This window comes from Echeneis naucrates, chromosome 3 (genome assembly GCF_900963305.1).
Source record: "Echeneis naucrates chromosome 3, fEcheNa1.1, whole genome shotgun sequence".
In the NCBI taxonomy this organism is placed as follows: domain Eukaryota; kingdom Metazoa; phylum Chordata; class Actinopteri; order Carangiformes; family Echeneidae; genus Echeneis; species Echeneis naucrates.
The window spans coordinates 20,719,759-20,742,622 of record NC_042513.1 but is presented as its reverse complement, the minus strand read 5'-3'; the positions used below and the strand labels follow the sequence as shown (position 1 = coordinate 20,742,622).

The 22,864-nt window shown below is 41.0% G+C and overlaps 2 protein-coding genes across 2 annotated transcripts; both read right to left on the bottom strand.

Moving 5' to 3' along the window:
- Positions 1-148: 148 nt before the first annotated feature.
- Positions 149-10,730, bottom strand: dna2 (DNA replication helicase/nuclease 2). The gene is made up of 26 exons (XM_029498341.1): positions 10,664-10,730; positions 10,514-10,563; positions 9,735-9,788; positions 8,743-9,625; positions 8,435-8,540; positions 8,188-8,337; positions 7,472-7,655; positions 6,984-7,132; positions 6,757-6,879; positions 6,253-6,499; positions 6,017-6,131; positions 5,685-5,841; positions 5,363-5,554; positions 4,982-5,224; positions 4,774-4,887; positions 4,464-4,573; positions 4,198-4,307; positions 3,949-4,077; positions 3,566-3,658; positions 3,290-3,483; positions 3,089-3,178; positions 2,516-2,729; positions 2,124-2,213; positions 1,811-1,996; positions 1,560-1,706; positions 149-1,391 (listed from the first exon to the last, which is right to left on the bottom strand). The coding sequence occupies exons 2-26, from the start codon at positions 10,541-10,543 to the stop codon at positions 1,338-1,340; spliced, it is 4,164 nt and encodes a 1,387-aa protein (XP_029354201.1). The 5' UTR covers positions 10,544-10,563; positions 10,664-10,730; the 3' UTR covers positions 149-1,337.
- A 786-nt stretch (positions 10,731-11,516) lies between these two features.
- On the bottom strand, positions 11,517-13,503 carry LOC115041232 (zinc finger protein 260-like). The gene is made up of 2 exons (XM_029498568.1): positions 13,350-13,503; positions 11,517-12,552 (listed from the first exon to the last, which is right to left on the bottom strand). The coding sequence occupies exons 1-2, from the start codon at positions 13,501-13,503 to the stop codon at positions 11,609-11,611; spliced, it is 1,098 nt and encodes a 365-aa protein (XP_029354428.1). The 3' UTR covers positions 11,517-11,608.
- Positions 13,504-22,864: the final 9,361 nt, after the last annotated feature.

Sequence of the window (22,864 nt, the reverse complement as noted above, 5' to 3'; positions counted from 1 at the left end):
TTAAAAAAGCAAAATAGACTCCAGACTGTTTAATCCAAAGAACATTACATTTGGATGGGATTTGTATTATTTATTAACATAACATCAAAAAGCAAACAGATTTAAAAACACAGAAGTCAGTTTGTTTCAAGTAAAAGAACTGGTAGGATCACAGTCAGCCTAGTCGCTGGGTGTTCACATTAACAATCTGTTCACATTAACAAGGCAAAAAATATTAATCATCATGTGAATCGTGAGTGTTCGTTAGCATCATATTTCCTCCAAGCTTCCAAGTATTAGAAAGGTACTTAGTATTATTCTCAGTTTATGCTGCTTTAGTTCTGTCTTGAAAAAAAAAGAAAAAAGAAATGGAGATTAATAACTGACATTCTAGGTTTTACTGTTACAGACAATGCGATGCTGTAACCTCGCACTACTAACAAAGAAGAAAAGCCAAACAAGATTGAGCTGCCGTCAACTGATGTTTCTATATAATCAGGAAAGTTACACCATTCCTTTAAAACTACAGTTCAGCTATGTGGGGGAAAAAAAAAAATCAGCTTATCTGAGTGTTATAGTTGAGTGAAATAAATTAGAACTAATTCCAAGATGTCTGTCACAGTACCAAAAGCCATGTGTTTTCCTAGAGGTATATGAGCGAGCTTTTCTTTGATGACACATAGAAAGTCAGCAAACAAAGTCATACAAAGTCAGCTGTGCATGTTTTAGCTGAAACATCAGTTTTCTCCACAACCTGTTAAGACAGTAGCTTAGTCCTCATACTTTAAAACTGAAATAAAAGATGTTAAATACACAGACAATAAAATAGTAGGCAGAATGCCGAGGTAGACTCAGCCTATGGGGAGTTCTTATTCATTCCCACTTTAGCCAGTGTGAATGTTTTTTAATTAGTTTTTTGTACTCTCCACAAACATGTTGGGGGAGGAGAGGAGATATTCTATTAAGTGGTACATGAGAACCAAAAATCATTTTATAATCTGTGACAAGCATTTTGCTAAAAGAAATATTAAACCTTCCTGTATTTCAGGCCCAAAACCACTTCCATTTTAAATTCTTGTTTAGAAAGTTTGTAAAATGATAAAACGTACCATGTTTAACTGGTGTGGTGGAGATGACATCTCCACATTGTTCAGGTGTCAGTACAAGTCTACTGATTGGTGTCACTTATATTTCTAGTTAAACAGCAACTATGTTTTGAATTGTTGAGGACTGTTTTATCACGACTGCATGGCAGGTGGATTTCACAGTGTTTTTACAGACAGGTACACAACTTCTGCTCTGTTGGAGTTCCCTGCAGCTGTCTGCTCTGCTGTGAGACAAGCAGCCACAGCCATCTGTCACAGGTGCAGACTGGGTAAGGCCTTGTGGGCAGCTGGTGGGAGCTGAATAATGTGAAGTAAGGGTTAAGGAAATTTGTGGATACAAAACATTAAAAATTATTCTTACAATTTGCCTGATAGCTGACAAAAAATTTCATCAATGTGAAGCTCTGTTCGTCTAATGTATTGTAAGTGAAGTAATGGTGACTGGTAGTGCCGTGACATATTTTTAAAGGATATCATGTTCTCCTTCTGGAGATGGTTGAGCAGTTTCTCCACGGGTGCGTAGCGTCGGAGTGTTGCGGCAGAGCCCAGCATAAGCAACTTGTGTTTAGCTCTAGTTACAGCTACATTCAGCCGACGCCAATCCTTTAACAGCTCTCCTAACTGTGAACAGATGGGGAGGGGGGGTTTCCACTTACTTTTGCTGTTTGGTTGTTCTTGAATAAAGTTAAAGGAGTCGAAGAGGAGTTGTTGGAGGAAGCACTTACCTTTCCCTCCTCTGCTGTGCTCCTGACAAAAGAGAGTATGATGAGACTTTTGTCTCGTCCTTGGTACCTGTCCACTGTGTTCACCTCCACACCATCGAAGGCAGACGCCTGCAGCAGAGCAGAGATGCTCTTCAACTGCAGTCTGTAAGGAGCAATAACACCCACATCACTGGGCTTACACCCTGCCTGGAAAAAGGAAATGAACGCGATTTAGTTAAAGAACTAATGACACTGATCATTTCTCAATTATTCACATCGACCATTAAAACTCTAATTACTTTAAACTCAAACACTACATTTGCACTTGCTGTACCTTTATCAGCAGCAAAAGCAACTTGTGTATGAGATCAGCTTCAGTGCGATTGCTCACACCACCCTGCTCCACCGACTCCTGCGCTGGTACCTACAGGAAGTGGTGAGACCAGACCAGTACAGCTCAATGCTCTTACTCTTAAACATATATATCCTATACTGTATGTGCTGTGTATCAGACATTTATGTACACAAAGCAAAACAGCAGATAAGTCCAATTTCATCAAAATCATTTTCTTAAACAGTTAGTGACTTTTCTAGATTTGCATTGTTTGCTGGAATACAAACACCTCAAGGCCAAATCTTCTGCTAAAATATCAAATCCTTTTTCAACATGGATATGTTGAACGCTGCATATAGTTGAAGTAGCTTGAAATGTACTTTTTAACCAACCATTGAGCAATCAAGGAAGCAAACAGGGTTGCTGGGTGACAATGAGGCCTCTATCCATGTTAGGTCGTGCTCGGGATGACGCTGAGAGTAGGAGCTGAGCTCCGACTGGACAGAATGCAGGAAGGGCAGTGTGAGCAGGGCCGAGGCTGTCCTATCTGATCCACACTCCAGCCGGCCCTCGTACATCAGGGAGTTGCTCAGAGACATTATCTGTCTGGAGGGGGGAGGAAAAAAAAACAAAAAAAACAAACGAAACTAAATAAACGAATGAAAAACCAAAACAAAACAAGGTGCATGGTTCTTCATACGGGGGAAAACCTTTTGTGTCCAATCATCTTTGGTCAAGATTACATTCTCTACAAAGCTAAAGACCATTTAACAGTCAATCACAACTTTTTTTTTTTTACATCAGTGATCCATTCTGATGTTCGCTTTCAATATTATTTCATTCCAAAAGGTCCTAAGCTTCTTACGTGAAATTGAAAAAGTTAAAAGTGAAAATTTAGAAAAAGAGACATTTAAGGATGCATCATGACAAGTTAGAGAAGACAGGAAGAGAAACACTGATTTTACCTGTTCATCCGGTACTGTACGTTCAGTTGGACCACCGCTTCACTATGGAGCTCCAGTCGCTTAAAGAGACTTTCATCCATCCCACGTGACCTGGAGGAAAATTCAAACTTAACTGGTAATGAACCATTTTAATGTGAAGACAGTGTGCCCTCTTTTACCATCCTCAGGTGAAACTAATTCAACATAATGCACATATTTTACCTGGCTTCCTTGTTTTGCACTATTGGTGGAAGCTGTTGATGATCCCCAACAAGGACAAATCTCTTAGCATAGAACAGGGGACCCAGACAGATAGGCTGGCTGATCTGTGAAGCCTCGTCTATGATGCAGAAATCAAACCGTCGACGTGTGAAAATAGGATGCTTGATGCCCATACAGGTGGTTCCCACTACCAGCTGGAAAGAGAAAGGGGGTTGATATTGAGATTGTCTGTTTTTTTTTTTTTTGTTCCTTTACAAATTGATGTCTTGTCATCACCTCCTTGTTATAAAGCTGCTGCAGCTGTGAGAGAGTGTGAACTCCCTTTTTCCTGATGCTTTCCTCTGTGTATGGCAAGATGTCAGGATGAACCTGAAGGAAGTATCAGAACACAAACAAAATAGTATAGGAGCTTTTTGACTATAATTTTTATATAATTTTTTTTACTTGTTACAATACAATGCCAATCTGTTTTATGCTGAGTTGTTGTTGCGTTCACAATTTTACCATGTCAGTTTACGAGATTAGTGCTTTTTTTTGTGTTTTTTATAACTAAAGTTTATATTTACTTTTTTAGAGAACCATTTGTTCAAGTGAAGACATATATACAAACACTCTACTTAACAGTACTTTATACGCTGAATAAAAGCCATCAAGCGCACCTTCTGTCCCTGTCCGAGACGCAAAAAGCCGACCCGGAAACGCTTTAGTTTCAGCAGGATGTTATCAACAGCTGAGTGAGTGTAGCTGGTTAGCAACACACTGAAACCACATGCATGTAGGATGCGAACCTGGAAGAGAGAGTGAAGATTGGAGGGAAAGGGGTAGAGTTGTGGTCCTCCAGGGGGTACATAATGTTGCTTTTTGAATTAGATAAGGTAAAAGGTGAGAGGTCATGTGTGGGAGTTTACCAGAGTGCAGATGGTTGTGGTCTTCCCTGTGCCAGGCATACCAACAATCAGTGTGTAGTCCTTCGATAATAACACCCGCTTCATGGCCTGTCTTTGTGGTTTGTTGAGGCCTGGACAAACACACACAAACAATAAACTAACCCAACATACAGCCTCCCAAGCAGGTGAGCAGAGAATGATGTGCAAATTCTTAGCTCATCATTTCTAGCATTGTTCTGCCCAGTTATGCAAAAAAAGCAGAAAAGAAAGCACAGTAGCTTTGTCACCTTTGAGGATAACGGCCACTGTGTCCTTGGCCTCTCTGGGCAGAACAGAACTGAGGCTGTCAATAAACTCTGGAACACGAAGGTCAACAACTAGCTCCCTCAGACGATCACTGTGCACAGACAGACGTGTTAAATAACAGTAACATTTTTCAGAAAAAAGTCAGAGCAGATAACAAACAGCTGATAAAAGATGTGTGATAAAATGCACACTATACTTCCACTTCAAACCTGCTCATTTCCTGGGGATAAGTCTGATTTCCCACTGGCCCATATTCTTTACTAACTTGATATTTCACTTTATTGGACCCACCTGTCTTGACAGTTCTCCATCAGTCTTGAGAGATTGGTGAAGTGTGTACTGAGGCCCACCACACCTTCATCAGCATCCAGTCTGAACAGCAAACCACTGAATTTTGATAAATCTCTGTAAAACAACAACAACAACAACAACTGCAAGTCAGGAACATCAGTGCAGCTTCAATGCAGCAAGAAACTTGTGGCAAAGTACCCTCACCTACCTGTCTAAAGTGCAGCTGATTGAGTCCCTGCTGACCTCACACAGGTATCCTGTTGCCAAGCCAACAAGACGACCCTCCTGGTCACTAATAACAATGCGATCCCTGCTGGCCAGACCGCTGTTCATCAAACCCTGCTGTGGCGCTGAACTGCCTCTCTGGAAACGATGGAGAAAAACTCCTTCAGATTGGACGTTCACTGGGCCAATGAGCTGCAGATTCCCCATACAGCTTCCATTCTTCTCACTGCAAAAACAAGACAGTGCACTGAGCTACAACAATGTAGACGGTGGAATTAAAGCATTTAATCAATACGTAGGGGCAAGTTGTTCAGTTCAATAATGTATTTGACTTCTAAATGACTCCAATAGTCATTTGACCAACCTCTCCGCAGCTGTCTGAAGCCACACATGCCTTCGGCCATTCTTGGCCTCCATGGTGGTCGCCTCGAGGCAGCAGAGCAGCAACCACTTGGAAAAGTAGCTCAGATGCATTGGAGTCAGATGACCGGTTTCCTGCTGCAGGAAGTCATGCACAACATCCTCACTGACACCTACTGAGTTGCTCTCCACCGCTCTGGAGGACAAATATGGACAGTGGTGGAGGGGGGGAGAGAGAGGAGAGAAAAAAAAAAAAAAAAATCAACACAGAAGGAATTCCATAAATATTTGAATGTTTGATATAAATGTGGGTACAAAATGTTTACCTCTCATATAAAGCACAGTTGGTCCTTTGAGGACAATACTGGCAGGTTTGTCTGTTTGTTAGGATGTCAGGGAGTCGAGACAAGCAGCTCTGTTCCGCCTCTTTCGCCACACAGTTGTGAATGTAATGGACCAGTGTGTTCCTCAGTTTCAACAGCTCTGACAAAAACACAGTTTTAACGATGAAGGTGATGGAGGAGAACACACTGCTAGAGACAGATTTGCATTTACAATTTTTTATGTAAGAAAGTACTATTTGTGTGCATTTCAATAATCCATTTTAATTCATATTAAAACAAGTTAGACAGGTTGATTAAAAATGGATATGCTGTACCTCTGCGGTCCATGTGGCTGGCCACTACAGGGTGAAGGTTGCCAGTTTTGAGGTATAGTAGTAAGCCGGCCTCAGGATTGTATCTCTCCATGCTCATCAGAGTGTACAGAATCACCTACACATGGAGAGAAACTTTAGCTCTACTGACGGGTCTTGATGTAAACGTGCCTTTTCATGTGACCCAAAAAGTCTGCATGTGCTCATCGATTTTGCTAAGCCACCTGCGCTCCACCAACCTGGCTGCGATGCTCTATTGAGTTTGACTCTCTTCCAGTTTTCAGCTCCAGGGGCAAAGTCTTCTGCTCTGGGCTTCTATGACTGCCGTTTCGTGGTCGCTGGATTTGAACCTGTGCCGTCACATCAATTTTTCCTTTTAGGCCAAATCTAGGTGACCACACGTTCTCCTCTATATCTGCCAGCTCTGTTACGGTGATGACTGCTGATGAATCCTGATCTCTGCTAAGGGATCTGCTGTTGCCAGGGCTGCACTCATGGAAAGACATGTTATCAGCTTCAGTTGACAAAACCTTGTACACAATTGTAGATATTTGATTAAAATTTGTAAAATATTCACAGTATCATTTGATTCTTGCAGCAAAAACATGCTGAATAAACAGAAGGGTGACCACATATTTATTACATTATTTGCGATATGGATGCGAAACAATCAAGTGGCTACTGCCGAGTAAAAATCTTGTCAGCAAATGTGTGACCTTGTGTGTGTGTTTGTGTGCGTGTACATTTTGACACTGATGGGTTTTGGTGTTGGGGTGCTGAGATATTCCTTAGCCCAATGTTCCAGTGATGGCAGATAATCATGCAGTTCTTGCTTCATCTCTTCCTGACTTACACCCAAACTGTACCTGGAGAGACACAGTCAAGAAAAATAAATAAATGAATTCACTGCTTCGCTGTACCGTGCGTGCGTGACTGGATGCACTCTGCAGCATATAATCAGACCACTTACATGTTTCCCAGGAACTGTGGACTGTGTAGCGCCTGGTCTGCCAGTTTAGACAGCATCTCCAAAGAAAAATCGTTAGCTGTGGCTGCTCTCTGAAAGACCTCATGAACCATGGTGCCGTTAAGCATATGCTTTGAGCCACCGTCAAAACTCTGGATCATCGGCAAAGAGCAAAGCCTTATGTTATTGATGTATATGTGTAGAAAGTAAAACAACATAGCAAAATAATATAAATCACTCAGTTTAAGGATTGCTGAAAAATTTTATTATTCTGCCTGTTTAAGATGTTGCTGGTCGATTGTATTAGTATAAATTTATTATTCATATGATATGGTGATCTTGAATTGACCATTTCACGAATTTCATCACATCATGTTATTTTTTAGAGGCACAGATCATGTTCCCCAAGTACCACACCACTCAAAAATACAAATTATGGTAATACAAATCACTCATTAAAAAAGGGGGATCCATTTCAATGCTTTTCTTACCTTAAACATATCACCCAGTACTGCTCGCCTCATGCAGCGGATGGAGCTTGAGACGCTGGTACCGGAGATCAAAGTGTCAGGCAGTAAAACCAGAAAGCCCTGCTGATTGTCCACTAACCAGGACCCGCCGTCAGACTGACCTTCCAGATGGACCACATCGCCACGAAAAACAGGCGTCATCTCCCTGGAAACACCAGAAAGCATTTAAATTCAGAAACACATACACATGATCGATGCATATGTGGAAAGATACAGAAATACTTTCAGTTACTAAACTCAAAGTGTTTGATCATCACCGATGGTTAATCTGTCAGAGATTCAGAGAGGCTCATAACGGATCGTGAACAACATCCAAAAAAAAAAAAAAAAAAATAAAAAATGTAAATGAAAAACTACCACAAGAAAAAGGAGAGGATAAAAATCCATGTACATGTTTACAGAGACATACAGGACGCACTGAATTTGTCCACATTTTGTCATGTTAAGCAATTCTATCCGCATGTCTATGTAAAGTATTGGACTTCTGGTGAATAATTAAAACATCAATAACTAACAAATCAAAATGAATTTAAGAAATACATTTTTAGGATTAAAATTATGAAAAAACTAAATATATTCAAGAGACTTGACTGACATTTCTAGATTTTTTTTTTTTTTTTTTTTATGTTGGTGTGTTAACAGAGTAGATATCCAAGCAGACATCCGGACAGAATTACCATCCATCTTTCAGCAGGCACGTCTCAGTTGGATGAAGGGATTTGTAGCATGAGATGGTCAGTGTTTTCTGACAGGGCCTCTCCTCCACATCCAAAACCCAGTAGCGGTTGTTAATGCCTCCAGAGAGGATCACGTGGTCTGGTACCTTACTGTACAGACAGGACAGGACAATGCAGACATTTCAATAGCTTTTCAATCATCCCCCATACATATCTTTTGATAGCCCGAGCTTAGTGTGTTTCTCACCATGGTTTTTTACATTTGTCCTCTGGGTTATGATGTTCATCATGATCCATAAGCTCTGAAAACCAACTCTCATCAACTCTCTCTTCTGTGTAACAAGATGTCTTTCCTGATTTAAAGAAAATAAAACATAAAAACGTAAGAAAATGAACATACAGTATTCTGAGATTTGATAACTTTTCTTCAGTTTTGTTTTTGTGATGACATATTCCTGGGAGGTAAAAGCATAGTTTCAACCAACATCAAACATACTATAGAGATATATAAATATTTCATTAGAGGCAATGAAAGTTTGAGCTTTATCAATGTACCTTCAGCTTGCTCTTGATTGGATGAATGACCACTTTCTCCATCTCTAGTTGGTGATGTGTTGGCTGTTCTTATAATATCTTTCTTGCTTGGGTCCACTTCTTCGTCCTTTACAGGCCTCAGTGGTGCAGGTGTGACAGTTTGTGATCTTGGTTTGAGCAGATGAGCAATAAATTTGTGAGTGTCATCTTCCAGACAAGTCTGTGGATTTCCACTGGTAATCACAGTAAAACCAGAATCTCCCTTTTCCTCTTCTCTTGCTTTCTGATGTTTGTGTCCTCCCAATGAGTGGCAAGAAACAGACTTCAACGGTGACATTGTGTTTCTGCTGTGATTAAAGTGCCCTTCAGTACCTGGGCTGTGATCTTCCGACCTCTCAGACTGCTCTTTTAACTGGTCCCTGGAGATATAAGGTGTTTTCTCATGGCCAATCATATTGTTTGTTGCTTTTTGGTTGATCATGGTTCTTGGTCTCTTGGCATTATGGGACTGTTTGGGAGGACTGAAGATTCTTTTCCGGGCATCAGTACATCCGTCTTTCCTCTTGTTTCTTCCTCCCTCACTGCTCATTAATCCCTGTGCACACCACCCTTTGGACTGGGGACTGCGACAGATGGGGGACAGTTGGCCAAAATTCACCCGACATGCCTTCTCTCTGTTGGGCTTGGGGCTCAGACAACCTGCCCCCCTGAGCTCACTGGTGGGGGTCTCTGGCACAGAGAGGAGCTCTGGTGAAGAGACCAGGACATTCTCGAGGTCCCCAAGGATGCGCCTCTTAAAGGGAGAGCAAGGTCCAAGTGGTTCAAGATCAACATCTCTTATCTGAGGTGCGGTCTTGGCCAAAGGGTGGTCAGCTACAGATAACTTTTTTGAAAGTGGTTCATCCTAAAAGGAACACAGTCGTGTGAGCCTCTCAAAATCTTGAATACTTATAAAAAAAAGTGCAACGAGAGAAAGTAACTATATAATAATAATAAAAATAATCTCCTTTTACCTTTTGGTTTTGAGATAAGAAGGATGAGATGTCTCTCTGCCCCCCAAGAGTCACCTGACAAGAATCAAAATATATCAATATTACATTGATTCCATTTGTTTATTGTTCGAGAAGCAGGCAGCACACTGAAAATGTGATATTTCAGACTATAGAAAAAAAATCTAAGTGCAAAAGATGTTGAACAGTTGAGCCAGTGAAAGTGTGTATTCATTCATTCATATTTATTGCCAGTGGGCAGCACAACAGTTTAATCTATTTCTCTGCTGCCAATAATCAACACCATAATGGACATCTCTTCATAGTCAACATCTCACACATCGAAGTTTCAGTGTCTGTCTGATTTGCTGACATTTATCATTTTCTGTTATATGGATCAATAATTTTTCAGCGCCAAACACAGCTGTCTTCACTGCACTTCAACCAACTAAAGATCTATTGATCAAAACCTTTGATGATTATAATTATAGATCAAACTCCTCTATTTGGCCAACAATGGGGAAATTCAACAGTTGTAGCAGAACAGACACAAAACAATATTAAACGGGGAGAAGGATAAGAGAAGGATAAGAAATAACAGGAAGGTAGGAAATGTAAAGCAGGTGTACTGTGTGTAGATGAATATATCACCAGCAGGTAGATGGTCAGATTACTTTCCTTAACACAGCCTGATACACACGACCAGCTAGAGAGACTTCAGTTGGTGAAATGTTGTGTTGTTTACATACAAATTTATGTGTGTCAGAAAAATATCTGCCTGGACAGGCGGAGACTCTACCCACCTTTGTTTTCTTCAGTTTGGTCCTGTTCATGGCGGCTGTCTGGATCAGACCTGCAGAGAAGCGATGAATGAGCTGCTGATGTGTGTTTGCCAACCGGAGCTAACACCCGGCTAACAGCTAACGGAGATCATACCGGCTCTCCTCACTCACCTGTCGGCCTGAACCGGTGACTATCCCCGTTAAAAGAGCCGAACTGGCTCAACGTTTCGTCATCTTCTCCCGGTAACTGCAGCCGTTTAAAAAACTGGCGCGCCAAAAAATTTTTCCCCGTTGCGAAAGCGGAAATGGCGTCACAGCCAATTCCGCGAAAACCGTATTTAAAATGTTTCCCCTGTCGGAGGCATTTGGTTATTTTCATAGATTTTTATTAAGACAGGACTATAACTAATAAACTATTCAGTTACATATTTAAGTATGAAACAATAAAATATATCATGGAAAAGCCAAAATGACGGAAATTATACAGCCACAGTAAGAGTTTGAGGACTTACACTGCTGGACACATGTAAGTTTTAGATTCTTCATTCTTTTATCTGAGAACATCTGACAACATCTTCAGGTCAGATTTTTAACAGTAATTTGATTCATAAAAAAGATATTTCCGTCAATTTCAGTTAACTTTCGGCTTAGAGTTCAATTGGGAATAATAAAACTGGATATAAATAATGTACCTGCATGTCAACATTTTCATCTGTGAATATAAATTTCTTGCAAAATATTGGCATTTGACTCAAAGCATCACTGCTCGACTGGGTATACATACATAACATGTTAACTGGATCTATCTCATCAGTATTTAGCTGAAGGAAAATGCCAGACTAATAAATGTAACAGCATGATCACTTTTATTACTCTTTGACCAAAAAAGAATATCATTGACAACTTGTGGCCTAAACAATTAAAAAGATGGAAAGAGCATCTAGTGACACACTGAAAGATTAATACAAGCACAATTTTAAGAGATTTTTTCTATTCACTTCTCTAATACAAGTCCTTATCCACTCTAACAAATGAATGTGTCTGTGGAGGAGAGCATTAGAGAACACTGGTTTTACACAGGCAATGATCAAATAAAGCCCCTGGAGCTGGTATGCTTCATGAATTCTCCCCTGCATGAGTCTTCATATGAATAATTAAATGGGATCGCCGAATAAATCTTTTCTCACAAGAAGCACAACTATATGGCCTCTCTCCTGAATGAATCTTCGTGTGGCGTGTTAGATTGGACTGGGCACTGAATTTCATATTACAAACAGCGCAGCTGTATGGTTTCTCTCCAGTGTGTATTATTGTGTGCTTTATAAGGTCTGCTTTTTCTCTAAAACTCTTACCACAGTGAGTGCAGCTGTGAGGTTTCTCTCCTGTGTGGATTCGTATGTGAGCATTCATGTTTCCAACCTGTGTGAATCCTCTGCCGCAGAAATTACACGTATACGGCTTCTGTCCTGAGTGAGAGTTCATATGAGTCCGCAGATAGGAGCGATGGATGAAGCTTTTGCCGCAATCACTGCAGCAGTAAGGTTTCTCCCCTGTGTGCGTCTTCATGTGGCGAGTCAGAATGGATTTAATCCTAAAAGTCTTGCTGCAAATGCTGCAGGTGTACGGTCTGTATGCTGTCTCGCCACATTGCTGTGATATCTCACGGCCAAAATGAAATCCTGTGCTATCTCGCTGTTCATCATCACCGTTTTCACTTAGCTGACAGTCGGTGTTTGCCTCTGATGCATCATAACTTTCTAGCAGAGGTTCTGCTTTACACTGTTGGGATGAGCTGCTGGGAGAAGAGTCTCCTTTATTCCCAACATCTTGGCGTTGATGCGGTGACTCTCCTCCGTCTTCATCACTTCTCTGCACATAAATTATTTTGAACATGGTCTCCCTGCCAACAGTCTCCCCCTGCGTTGCACCTGCCTCAGCAGTCCGCAGTCCATCTTCCTCCTCTTCTTCTTTAATATGCAGGCGCTCCCGTTCATCTTTGTCCGGGGAAGGCGCCAGCTCAGAAGCAACGTCTTTTTCCTGGACGGGGAGCTGGACAGGGGCTGGATAGGATCACACAGAGTAAAAGAAAATCAGGCTTGTAGTTGATCAAAATATTTTTATTTGTAAACAGATAAGCAGAGCACTGAGACATGTGTTGTACAACATTGTGTAGTCTGCTGATGCCAAGATATTGACAGCTCCAGAAAATAACTAGATGATGTTATTAGTTATATATATATATTCATCACCCTAAATGGCAAAAGCAAACAAATTATAAAAGACAATCCCTGAAACACTTCAGCTTTGACAGTTTGGGTGATAATTTGGATTTTCCGTTTCCTGTTTAATTAGGGAACTGGCATCGAATGTCAGTTAAAAAGGATGTGAATTGATTCCCTGTGACATGTGAAGGAATTCCTCTGTCATTAAAAGGGAAATTTTCTACTGCAAGGAGTAGAAATCGATCAAATACAATGTGAACAATACACAAAAGCGTATTCTTCAGTTAGGATGGATCTGGAAACATAAACCTGCACCATCTTTTCAAGCTCTAAAAGATAAATTTAATTTCCTCTATTCTGACTGTGTCAACAACATAAAAAAAAAACATGCCTTGGGAATAAGCTGCTGATTAATGAGGCATCTGTGAAGCCAGCCATTTTGCATCCCCCCCTCCTGATAAACTGGGGGATGCAAAATGGCGCATACTTTCTGTCTGCTACGATTCAGTGCTAAACTCATGACTGCAAAGCTCTGCTCCAACTTTGGAAAGGTGAACGTGACCCCGTCCCTGGCTCGGCGGTGCAAGGGTTAAAGGTTAAAGGTTAAAGTGAACAGGAGGTAGCCCGTCCCTTACCTCTCCACCGCTGCAGGTCGGTCTGCTGCTTGAAGCGGAAAACTTCCTCCTCGTAGTCTTTCAGTGTTTGTTCAAACAGGCTGAATATCTCCTCGGCTGCCGCCCTCAGTCGCTCCTGGACCAAACTCTTTAACTCTTTGACTGTTTTGAACATTTCCGCGGCGGACGGACGGACCTCTGCTGACGGGCTGACAGATGGAGACTGGCCGGGTTGCCAGATATCGCGAGAGGATGTTTCTCTGGGGGGGCGTCATCACTTCTTTGTGTTTGTTTAGTAGAGATTAAGGCAGTTTTAGGGTAAACAACTTAGATAAAATGCCTAATTAATGCATTAAAATTACTTGTAAGAGTAAAATATATGATGCATTATTTTGGACATACAGAAATGATTTGCTTTATTGCGTAATTTTTTTAAAAGCCTACACCAATTATTTTGATTTTTTTTCTTCGATAAGTAGAGAGAGTTTTATTTGTATTACATTGTGCTCTGTGAAACTGGCAGAAGTTAATGAAGAAGATAATTAAACAGACCAGTGAAGGCGATAAATGTGCAAAAATTGCTCAAGGAAACCGCCTAAAGACGCTGAGGTAAGCGCTTATAGTAAGCGGACATGGCAACACAGAGTCTGAGGCACCACAATGGACCCGGTCCTGGACCAGGACCTGCTGCAGGATGGAGCTCTGCTGCCTCCCACTGGCCATTAAACAGTACTGAGACCAGCCCAGAGCAGGATGCACCTGTTTTATCTCCTGCATGGCTGCTCATCAGTGTCAGTGCCAGTTTATCTCAGGTTTGGTTAATCACTTTACAGTTTGAAATGAAAGTGAAAACATTCAAAAACAAAGAGGGGAAAAAAAGGCAGGATTGTTTTTTTTTCTGAAACAACCCATCTATTTATCCATTAAACGACCTCAATGCAAGCCGTGGTAACCATTAACCAGTGCAGTTTGTATTTACAGATGCTGACCAGGAGATGACAGCAGAAAACCTGTCAAAATCCCGAGAAAACATTCGTACCACTTGGATGTTTTTATGATGTTAATGGATTCTGCATCCATATTTGACACTTTGCTGTCAAATGCTTTTATCGTTATGAGTGCCGTTTGTTTTGTCACAGCAGCAGTGAGAGTGATGGCATCAGATTAATCAGGATGGATGATACAAAATCGAACAGGAATGGGTTAAGAGGCACTTTCAGTAAACACATACAGTTTTAATTTTCAGATGTTTATTCTAATAAATTTTTCGCCTCACTCCTCAAATGACATCCCAAGTCATCAGCTTGTCATCGATCATTAACATTACTCATGTGGAGAATTGATGATGATCTAATAGCAAATAGTAATTATGCAACCAACTAATCTGACATACTTATAGGCTGTTTTTTAATTCATTTTGAGAATTAGCTATTTTTCATCAATGATTTAAACATTTCTGCTATTTAACTTGCATATTACGTTAAGTTTGGTATCAGTTTACTTATAGACATACTTCTCTGAGTCAGCCCACTGGGCCTTTGAAAAATACCGTTCATGGTATTGTTAGTTGAAATGTGAGGATTAAAGTTCACTGTTTCTGTAACGTCAGACAATAACATACCATTGGGGGGCCCCCCTCACACACACATGGACAGCAGAACAGAGATTAGATCAGCCATCATGCACACTTGACCTGCCAACATGACAGATGAGGCTACAGCACCTCGCTCTGCACAGACCCCACACCTCTGTGTCTTTGCTGCTGAAATGCAGCTGAGATCAAAAAGCTTTTTATTTTGCTTTTTGCCACTCAAATATAGAAAATTACATCTGCTTCATGTCCAAAGAGTCAAATAAACTGCAGCTTCTTCTATAATTTTTTTTTTCAGTTCACTTCAAAAGTCAATTTCATATCAGAACACCTAGAGCTGCACCTAATACCAGCTGACACACTCCTGAGATATGAATCATTGTGGTAATTTCCTCCTAGACATCTATGTTAGATGCTGAAGAAAGAGCTGTAATGTCATTATCATCACAAACACTGACACTTCTTCTGTTATTGTTCCACAGGGTATAATGAGAACAACACTGCTCTCCTGTTTTATTTAATAATATAGTTAAACTGGTTCAACAAATAAAGAAGCAATAAATACCCTAGTTTATTATAAGTCACATTGAAAAATGTTACTTGATATTTAAGTGGACTCTATCAGCATCTCATAGCTGGAAAACATTAAATTGTTTTTTACTAGCAATGCAGACGAGTCACATCTTTAATAAATGTAAATTTAACTTAGCATGTGATGATTCACGCAGGTGTACAGAGACCTAAAAGCTAAACAAACCTGATATGCTGGATAGTATAATCCTCGAATAGCAGGTGCATAATCGTTTTCTGATGAGTTGTTCGACTGGCAACAGTGAAAATGAAGGAAAAAGATAATGGATAATGGAACAGTAATGATCAGCCCATTTTATGCTTCACACTGTGTCATATGAAAAGATTAAGACCCAGAAGCAATCGACAGAACTTCAAAGTTGTGGTTTGCAGCAACCTTTAGATTGCACCAAATGTTCTGCTCCAATATGATGTGAAACTGTGGGTACAGCAAAAGAGTGGAATAACGTGTCCACCAAATACTGTCCCTGCAGGACACAGTTATCAAGGAGCTGCAGCTGGGAGAGCTGGTTAGGCTCAGCAACTCTGTGGTTCACAGCCCGTTAACACATCCTGACCCAGTCCGTCCCAATGATTCATTCATACTCCTTTCAGGCCCTACATGTTTTCCTGCTGAACCATGTTTAAAATTTTTTTCAGAAAAGGTCATAGCCAGATTTAGAGAACGAAAGAAAGAAAAGAGAGACGAAGACAAAGACAGAGAGGTACTTGGTCTTTGGTAGACTCATTAACAGGAAAGTAAATCACATAAATATCTAAGTTAGATGACCTTTTGTTCTCTTCTCACATGTTAATGTTGTAGCTTTTTTATATGCACAACTACATAACTCATGAAGCCCTTGATGTAAAGATCAGCACAACTTCAACTCCTTGGGGCAAACTGTAACACGCTTTTCTCTCTTTATTTCATCAAACGAGATAAAAAAAACCCACTCTTGGCTATAGACGTAGATTTTAAATTAATTTCACATAAAATCACACAGCAAAAACAATTACCTAACCAATCCTAAATGCCGTTGTGTCCTTTCTGGATCTTCTTCTGACATTTTCTCACACTTCAGTACACCCAGTAAATTGATATAAACTTCTGGCAGCCAAACTGGCAATACTTTGGCTTATGTTAGCCTTTTATTCAAAGAAACGACTCTATGTGTTTGTAGTTTAATCAAGTACTTAAGAGACTGTCTGACTGGCAAGATTAAAATTGTAAAATTGATTCTTTGTAATAGACAAAGGAGTAGCATAAGAAAGTTCAGCATACATTTATAATCTTTTCCTGGAGGATTATTCCTCTTCACTGTGTGATTTTGTGAAGTGTCACGATATGAGACTGAGGGGATGAATTAGTCCTGTTCCATCAAGTGACAAAGCTATATTAATTTTAATTCTTCTTTCACGATTAGCAAGAATTCAGTCTGAAATCCAAATTTCTTGTAGGTGCCAGATAACAACAATTTGTGTTTTTTAGAGTTAAATCTGTCGCTCAGACCAAATTAACAATGGACCGGCACTTTTTGAACATGTTGGTAAAGGCCTTCTGCTGTTTTCTAGTTACTAACCTCATTTCTAAAAACGTGCTTTGGTCAAAAGTGAGTAAAGAAACTGCAGAATAACTCAACATGAAACACAAACATCACCCTGAATTATTTAATACAGTTGGTGTTTTATGATGTGATTGTTGGATGTGACCATTCAACACAAGCTGGAGCAAAGACAACGCTGGTCTGTCTTACATCACATGATGCATTATGAATTGAGCCTCATGGGATTGTCTGCCATGCTAAAAACACAAATTCATAGTTCAACATCATGACCATCAGCCCAACAACTTCACTGGCAAGCACACTTTTCCCCTGAGACGTCACGCTGATTGTGGATTCTGGATAAAATTCGAGGAAGGCATGTCTTTGTGCCTTGTTGTATATACATGTCTAAGTGTACAGTGTAAATGTATCACATCATTTACCCTCCTAGTGGAATCCCTTCATGCTACAGCAAAATAAAACAAACATTTTCAAGGGAAGATTGATTGGGTCACTGGAGTTCAATCCTCTACACGAAAATGGACAAATGTAATGAAATGTGGGTCCTGCTGGAAAACTATATAAACCCCATGCATTTATGATGGCAGTCTGTTGTTTGAATTCCTATTTCCTATTAACATTCATAAAACACAAAAGGAAAAACGACACAAAACAAAAGGTGATCAAATGTACAAAATGAAAAGTACAGAGTAATAAAACATTTTGCTGATAATTATCAAGATCTTAGCCGACTGGTCTGCCTGTGTATTAAACTGGCAGGCTTTATTTGCAGAAACAATGTCATTGTTACAGATATGAGTGCATTTTGTTCTACTGCACAATGGTATTGTGTACCCACTATCTCTGCAGCACAGAGATAGAAGTTAGTTTGCTTCCAAGAAAGAAATGGAATGAAAAAGGATTTTTCTAATCTCTCCCCTGCACACATCTTGTAATCTACTAGGTTGAGTATTTTTTCTGTAATAACTGTTTCAAGTATTGAAATGAAATGTTTTTGGGAATCATATTGTGTATCTTATTATTATTATTATTATTATTACTATTATTATTATTTAAATATCAATCATATGTCAAAGGGATTGTAGTTATTGCTTGGTTTCCTTTGTCTGCATGTAAACTATCCTGCACTTTTCCATAAAGCATCATATATCCAAGAATATCGAAATGTCTCAAAAGATAAATTCATCGTGTCTGTGGTGATTCCTTCAATCCCACCAGCTGTATGAGAAACAGCAGTGTTGAATATAAAGCAGTGTCATCTGAATTCAGTCCTCTATTGACAAACTGATGTGATGATACATGAAACACATAAGAAAAAATATGAAGTCAGAGGAATTTCAAGTGTACGCGCAGAAGCGGTCTATGTATGTGTTTGTGTATGTGTGTGTGTGCATGTGTTAAAGCATTGCTGTTGTTATCACTGTCCTTTGGAGACCTATCACAGCTCTCCTCTGCGGGTAGAGCTGAAGGAGCCAAACACCATTACATAAATGTCCGTCAGGCAGCATTAATATGGCTGGAGAAACACTGAAAAAAATGGCAGACCAATTTCATGTGATATCTGTGTCGACAATTTTCCTCCTCCCATCTTTTGTCGTGCTCATCTGGCCTACTAAGTGAAGAAGAATTTACAAACTTAGATACATTTCCTTTGAAAAGGGACTTGCCATTACACGTCTGGGGCAAACCCAACCAAATGTTATTTCCTCCTGTCTTCGCTCCCCTGCTGATCAGTGTCTACCTGAGTGTCATTCCTTTGTCCTTTTGTTCCTTTGTCTGTGGCCTTGTCTGGGAACCATCCCTGCCCCCTACTGAGTTCACCCTCCTGTGGTAATCGGTAATACACATCCCACTATACGATCCATGCATGAACTGTCTGTGACCACACCCGGGGACAGGGTATATCTGTTAGCTGGCCCTACATTGGGTCAGTCCCTCTGAGAGTCCCTCTGTGAGTCTCTCTGTGAGTATCTGTCAGTCTCTGTCGGTCAGTCTGTCGGTCGGCCAGTGTCGGTCAATCTCTGTTACCGGACCCACTCTGTGTCGGTAGGCTCACCATGACCTGGAACTTCAATAAACTCACACCACCTCAGCCAACCTGGAATTAGACTCAGATTGTTTTTTTCTTCAACAATATGGTGCCGTGACCCGGATGGCAACATACTTCCAAGGAGACTCCTTCTTCCAGACCAAAGACACGCCATTGAATTGAGAAATTCTGAATTGGTAAGGAGCTTCTTGAGAACCCATTTAATGCTACTGTGTGTTGTTGGAAAGTCTGTGAAGTTGGAATCCCAAAGAAGTTGACGCCATCCGTGATTTTGAGTAGGTTTGCTGTGTGGTTGTGAGTAAGAGTGCTGATAGGGTAACCATGTCTGTATAAGTAACTGGATTGTAAGCTTGTTTGCATTGCGTGATAGAATCTTTCTGCTCTTAAGAAGGTCAAATATTCCAGGTAGCTGAATCTGTGATTGTGTTTGGACGAGGTCCTAAGTGTTTGGAACACTTTGAGTTTAGTCCAGAGAGGGACTATTGAAACTAAAGTTGTGGGCCTGATTTGTTCGGCCAGTTTTGTGTAAACTGATTTGACCTGTGGAGTTAAGCAGAGCTTGGAGTGTGAGCAATTGCGAGTGATTTTAAGTTTTGAACTTACATACAGACAATGGGAGGTTGTGTCAGCGGAAGGTCAGAGAGAGAGCTGAGTGGTCCAGCCAAATATATGTTCAACAATTACGGTAGAAACAGTTTAAAATTTGTAATGACATGGGCCGAGATAACTGCTGATGATGGCCACTTAAAATTTCCCCTGAATGGCACTTTTGATCAATCAAGGTTAAAGAACTTGAGAGACAGACTGAGTTGTCGTAGAGACAGAAATAAGCATATTGCCTCCCTGAGACTCTGGAGGGATGAAAGCAGACGCCGCCATGTTGAATCCCAAGTAGCTGCCCTCATCGACCAAAATAAAAAGTTACGGGCCCAATTAGAAGAAAGCAAAGCTAAAGGTAACCCAGATCTCAGAGAAGATGAGCTGCCGACCATCGATACCGAAGTCCAAAGTCTTTATCCTTTAAAAAGCCTAAAAGACTGCAGTACCGATGATGACGATGATGATGATTGTTTATTGTACAGAATGGGCAAACCATCTGGCCAGGACAATGCAGAGGGATTAACCACAATGAGAAAAGGGGGAAAGCAAAAGAAAGCAGTTCCAACAAAGCTTGCCCCACTCATTACCATAGGAAAGGACATTGTTTACAAGCCTTGGAGCCGACGGGAGCTCAAGGAGATTGTGGGAGATTTCCCAAAAGATGTCAGGAAAAGCAAGCAAAAGTGGTTAGACGAATGGGAGTCTGTATGTGCCATATACAGTCCTCACCTTCCTGACCTGGTCCAACTGTTAAAATTGACTTTGCCAGCTGACGTGAAACAAAAGGTGATAGATGTTTGTAAAATTCCCCGTGACCCCACTGAACTTGCAGACATTGCACCAGAACAGGCTCATAGATTCTACAGCATAATAGCTGCAGCTGTTGAGAAGGAGGTAACACAGCAGATCGACTATACTCCTCTCAACAAAATCCGACAAGGAAAGAACGAGAACCCTCGAGAACTGTGCGAAAGATTACACATGGTGGCAAAAGATAACTGTGGCCTGTCTCAAAGTCAAATTGATGGACTTCCACCTGGTTACCTGCAAACCACATTTGTAAACAGCCTTCAGCCAAAGATCAGGAGTAAAGTACAGTTAACTGTTGGTTGGACAGGGAAATCTATGTCCGAGCTTATGGAGATAGCCCAGCATCACTGGGATAACTGTGAACAAAAGGACTGTGAAATGCATGAAATGCTAATGTTGGCCCAAGTGTCACACTACACAGGCGGAGCAACCAAAGGAGGTGGCAGATACAGACCCTTCAGACGGAAGGAATGGAATCGAAGGCCAGGGCCGAGACGACAAGTCCACAAAGGCAGCTGTTTCTGTTGTGGTGAGACAGACCATTGGATAAGAGATTGCCCATACATGACATCTCATGCGACCAGTCCTGCCACGACATCCAACCAGGGGATTGGGTGTGCATCAGAGAGTTCCGACGGAAGAACGCCCTTGAACCTCGCTGGTCCAAACCACATCTCGTCCTGCTGACCACCAACACAGCTGTTAAGTGCGAAGGTCGTCCTACGTGGATCCACGCATCCCACTGCAAGAAAACACCCCCACCACCATGCAGCAGAAACCAGCGAGATCCCTCCTCCTCCGGTGGACCCTCCTCCTCATCGCCATCGAGTTGATAGAAGGACCCCCTCCCCCACAGGATAAAGCTGGCACCGGAATCCCAGAAGAAGAGGGAGAAGTACATCTCCAGAGACCTGGATTCAACCCGAATGGATTACACCCAACTAGATGGAACCCTTCTGTAAACCAGAAGATAATGTCACAATCCTCAATGAATACATATCTCCAATTAGCTAGATTGGTAGCCGAGAATAGTCCAACTCCTAAGAACTGTTATGTATGCGGATTCATCCCACATAGCACAAAAGAAGGACTCCCTTTGATGGCTCTACCAATTTCCCCATGTGACTATTGCCACATACAGCATCCTAACTCCACTCGGGAACGCTGCAACTGTCCTAACCCACAAAGAACCAGAGAGTTACACCATGAACAAATCTATAGAGCTTGTAAACCCCCTAGCCCTCTGATCCTCACATTTGTTCCAGAAGCATTAAAGTGGTGTACCAAAGGTGAAGGGAATATTCACCTGGGAATATCCAAATGTGACCCCATTTACACTCCAGAAAAACCAAGGACTTCCCCAGAATTATCAGTTTCAGATGAGGATCGTCACCACCCTGCTATCAGAGCAAATCAGTGTTCCACACCTTTACCGAAAGGCATATATTGGATTTGTGGCATGAAAGCCTATGAGTACTTGCCAAAGGGATGGTCCGGAGTGTGTGGTCTTGGTCATGTGATACCAGCCATGCGAGTTCTTACTCTGCCCCCTGAGGTCCACATTGTAAAGAGAGACTTACTCACGCATACCCAAACACCATGGACAAGATTTTTTGGGGCAGCCATTCCAAGTTACGGAGTCATGTCAGCTTTAGACCAGATAAGAGACCTCTCTCATGCAGTTGAAGACCTCGCAAATTCTACTGCAGTGGGCATAGACACACTCTCACAAGAAATGACTGCCATCAGAATGATGTCACTACAGAATCGAGCCGCACTGGACTATCTATTGGCCTCACAAGGAGGAACATGTGCCATTGTTGGAACTGAGTGCTGCACGTTCATTCCTGATCATAACGCTACCATCCAAGAAATAACCAGCCACATGATCCACATTGCCAAGACCTTACATCATCCTGTTGACACCAGTTTATTTGATTGGCTCAAAGGGAAATTGGGATCTTTGGGCTACTTAATTTTTGAATTTACACTCCTTGGATTTAGTACATTGCTCATTCTCAGCCTTTTAGTTACCTGCATCAAATCTATTTGCAAATCACTGGTTACTCAAACAACTACAATGATCATGTATTCTGCTTCCAACACAACCGAATCTACCCCGCACCTAGAAGATGACAATTCAGATTTTTTGTATATGATTGACATTGATTTCGACTGAACAGGAAAACCGCCTTAATTCTATTGTTCATCTTATTGTTTATTGTTTATTGTGTTCACCTTTTGTTATTGCTAAAAAAAAAAAAAAAAAAAAAAGGGTGGACTGAAGAAGAATTTACAAACTTAGATACATTTCCTTTGAAAAGGGACTTGCCATTACACGTCTGGGGCA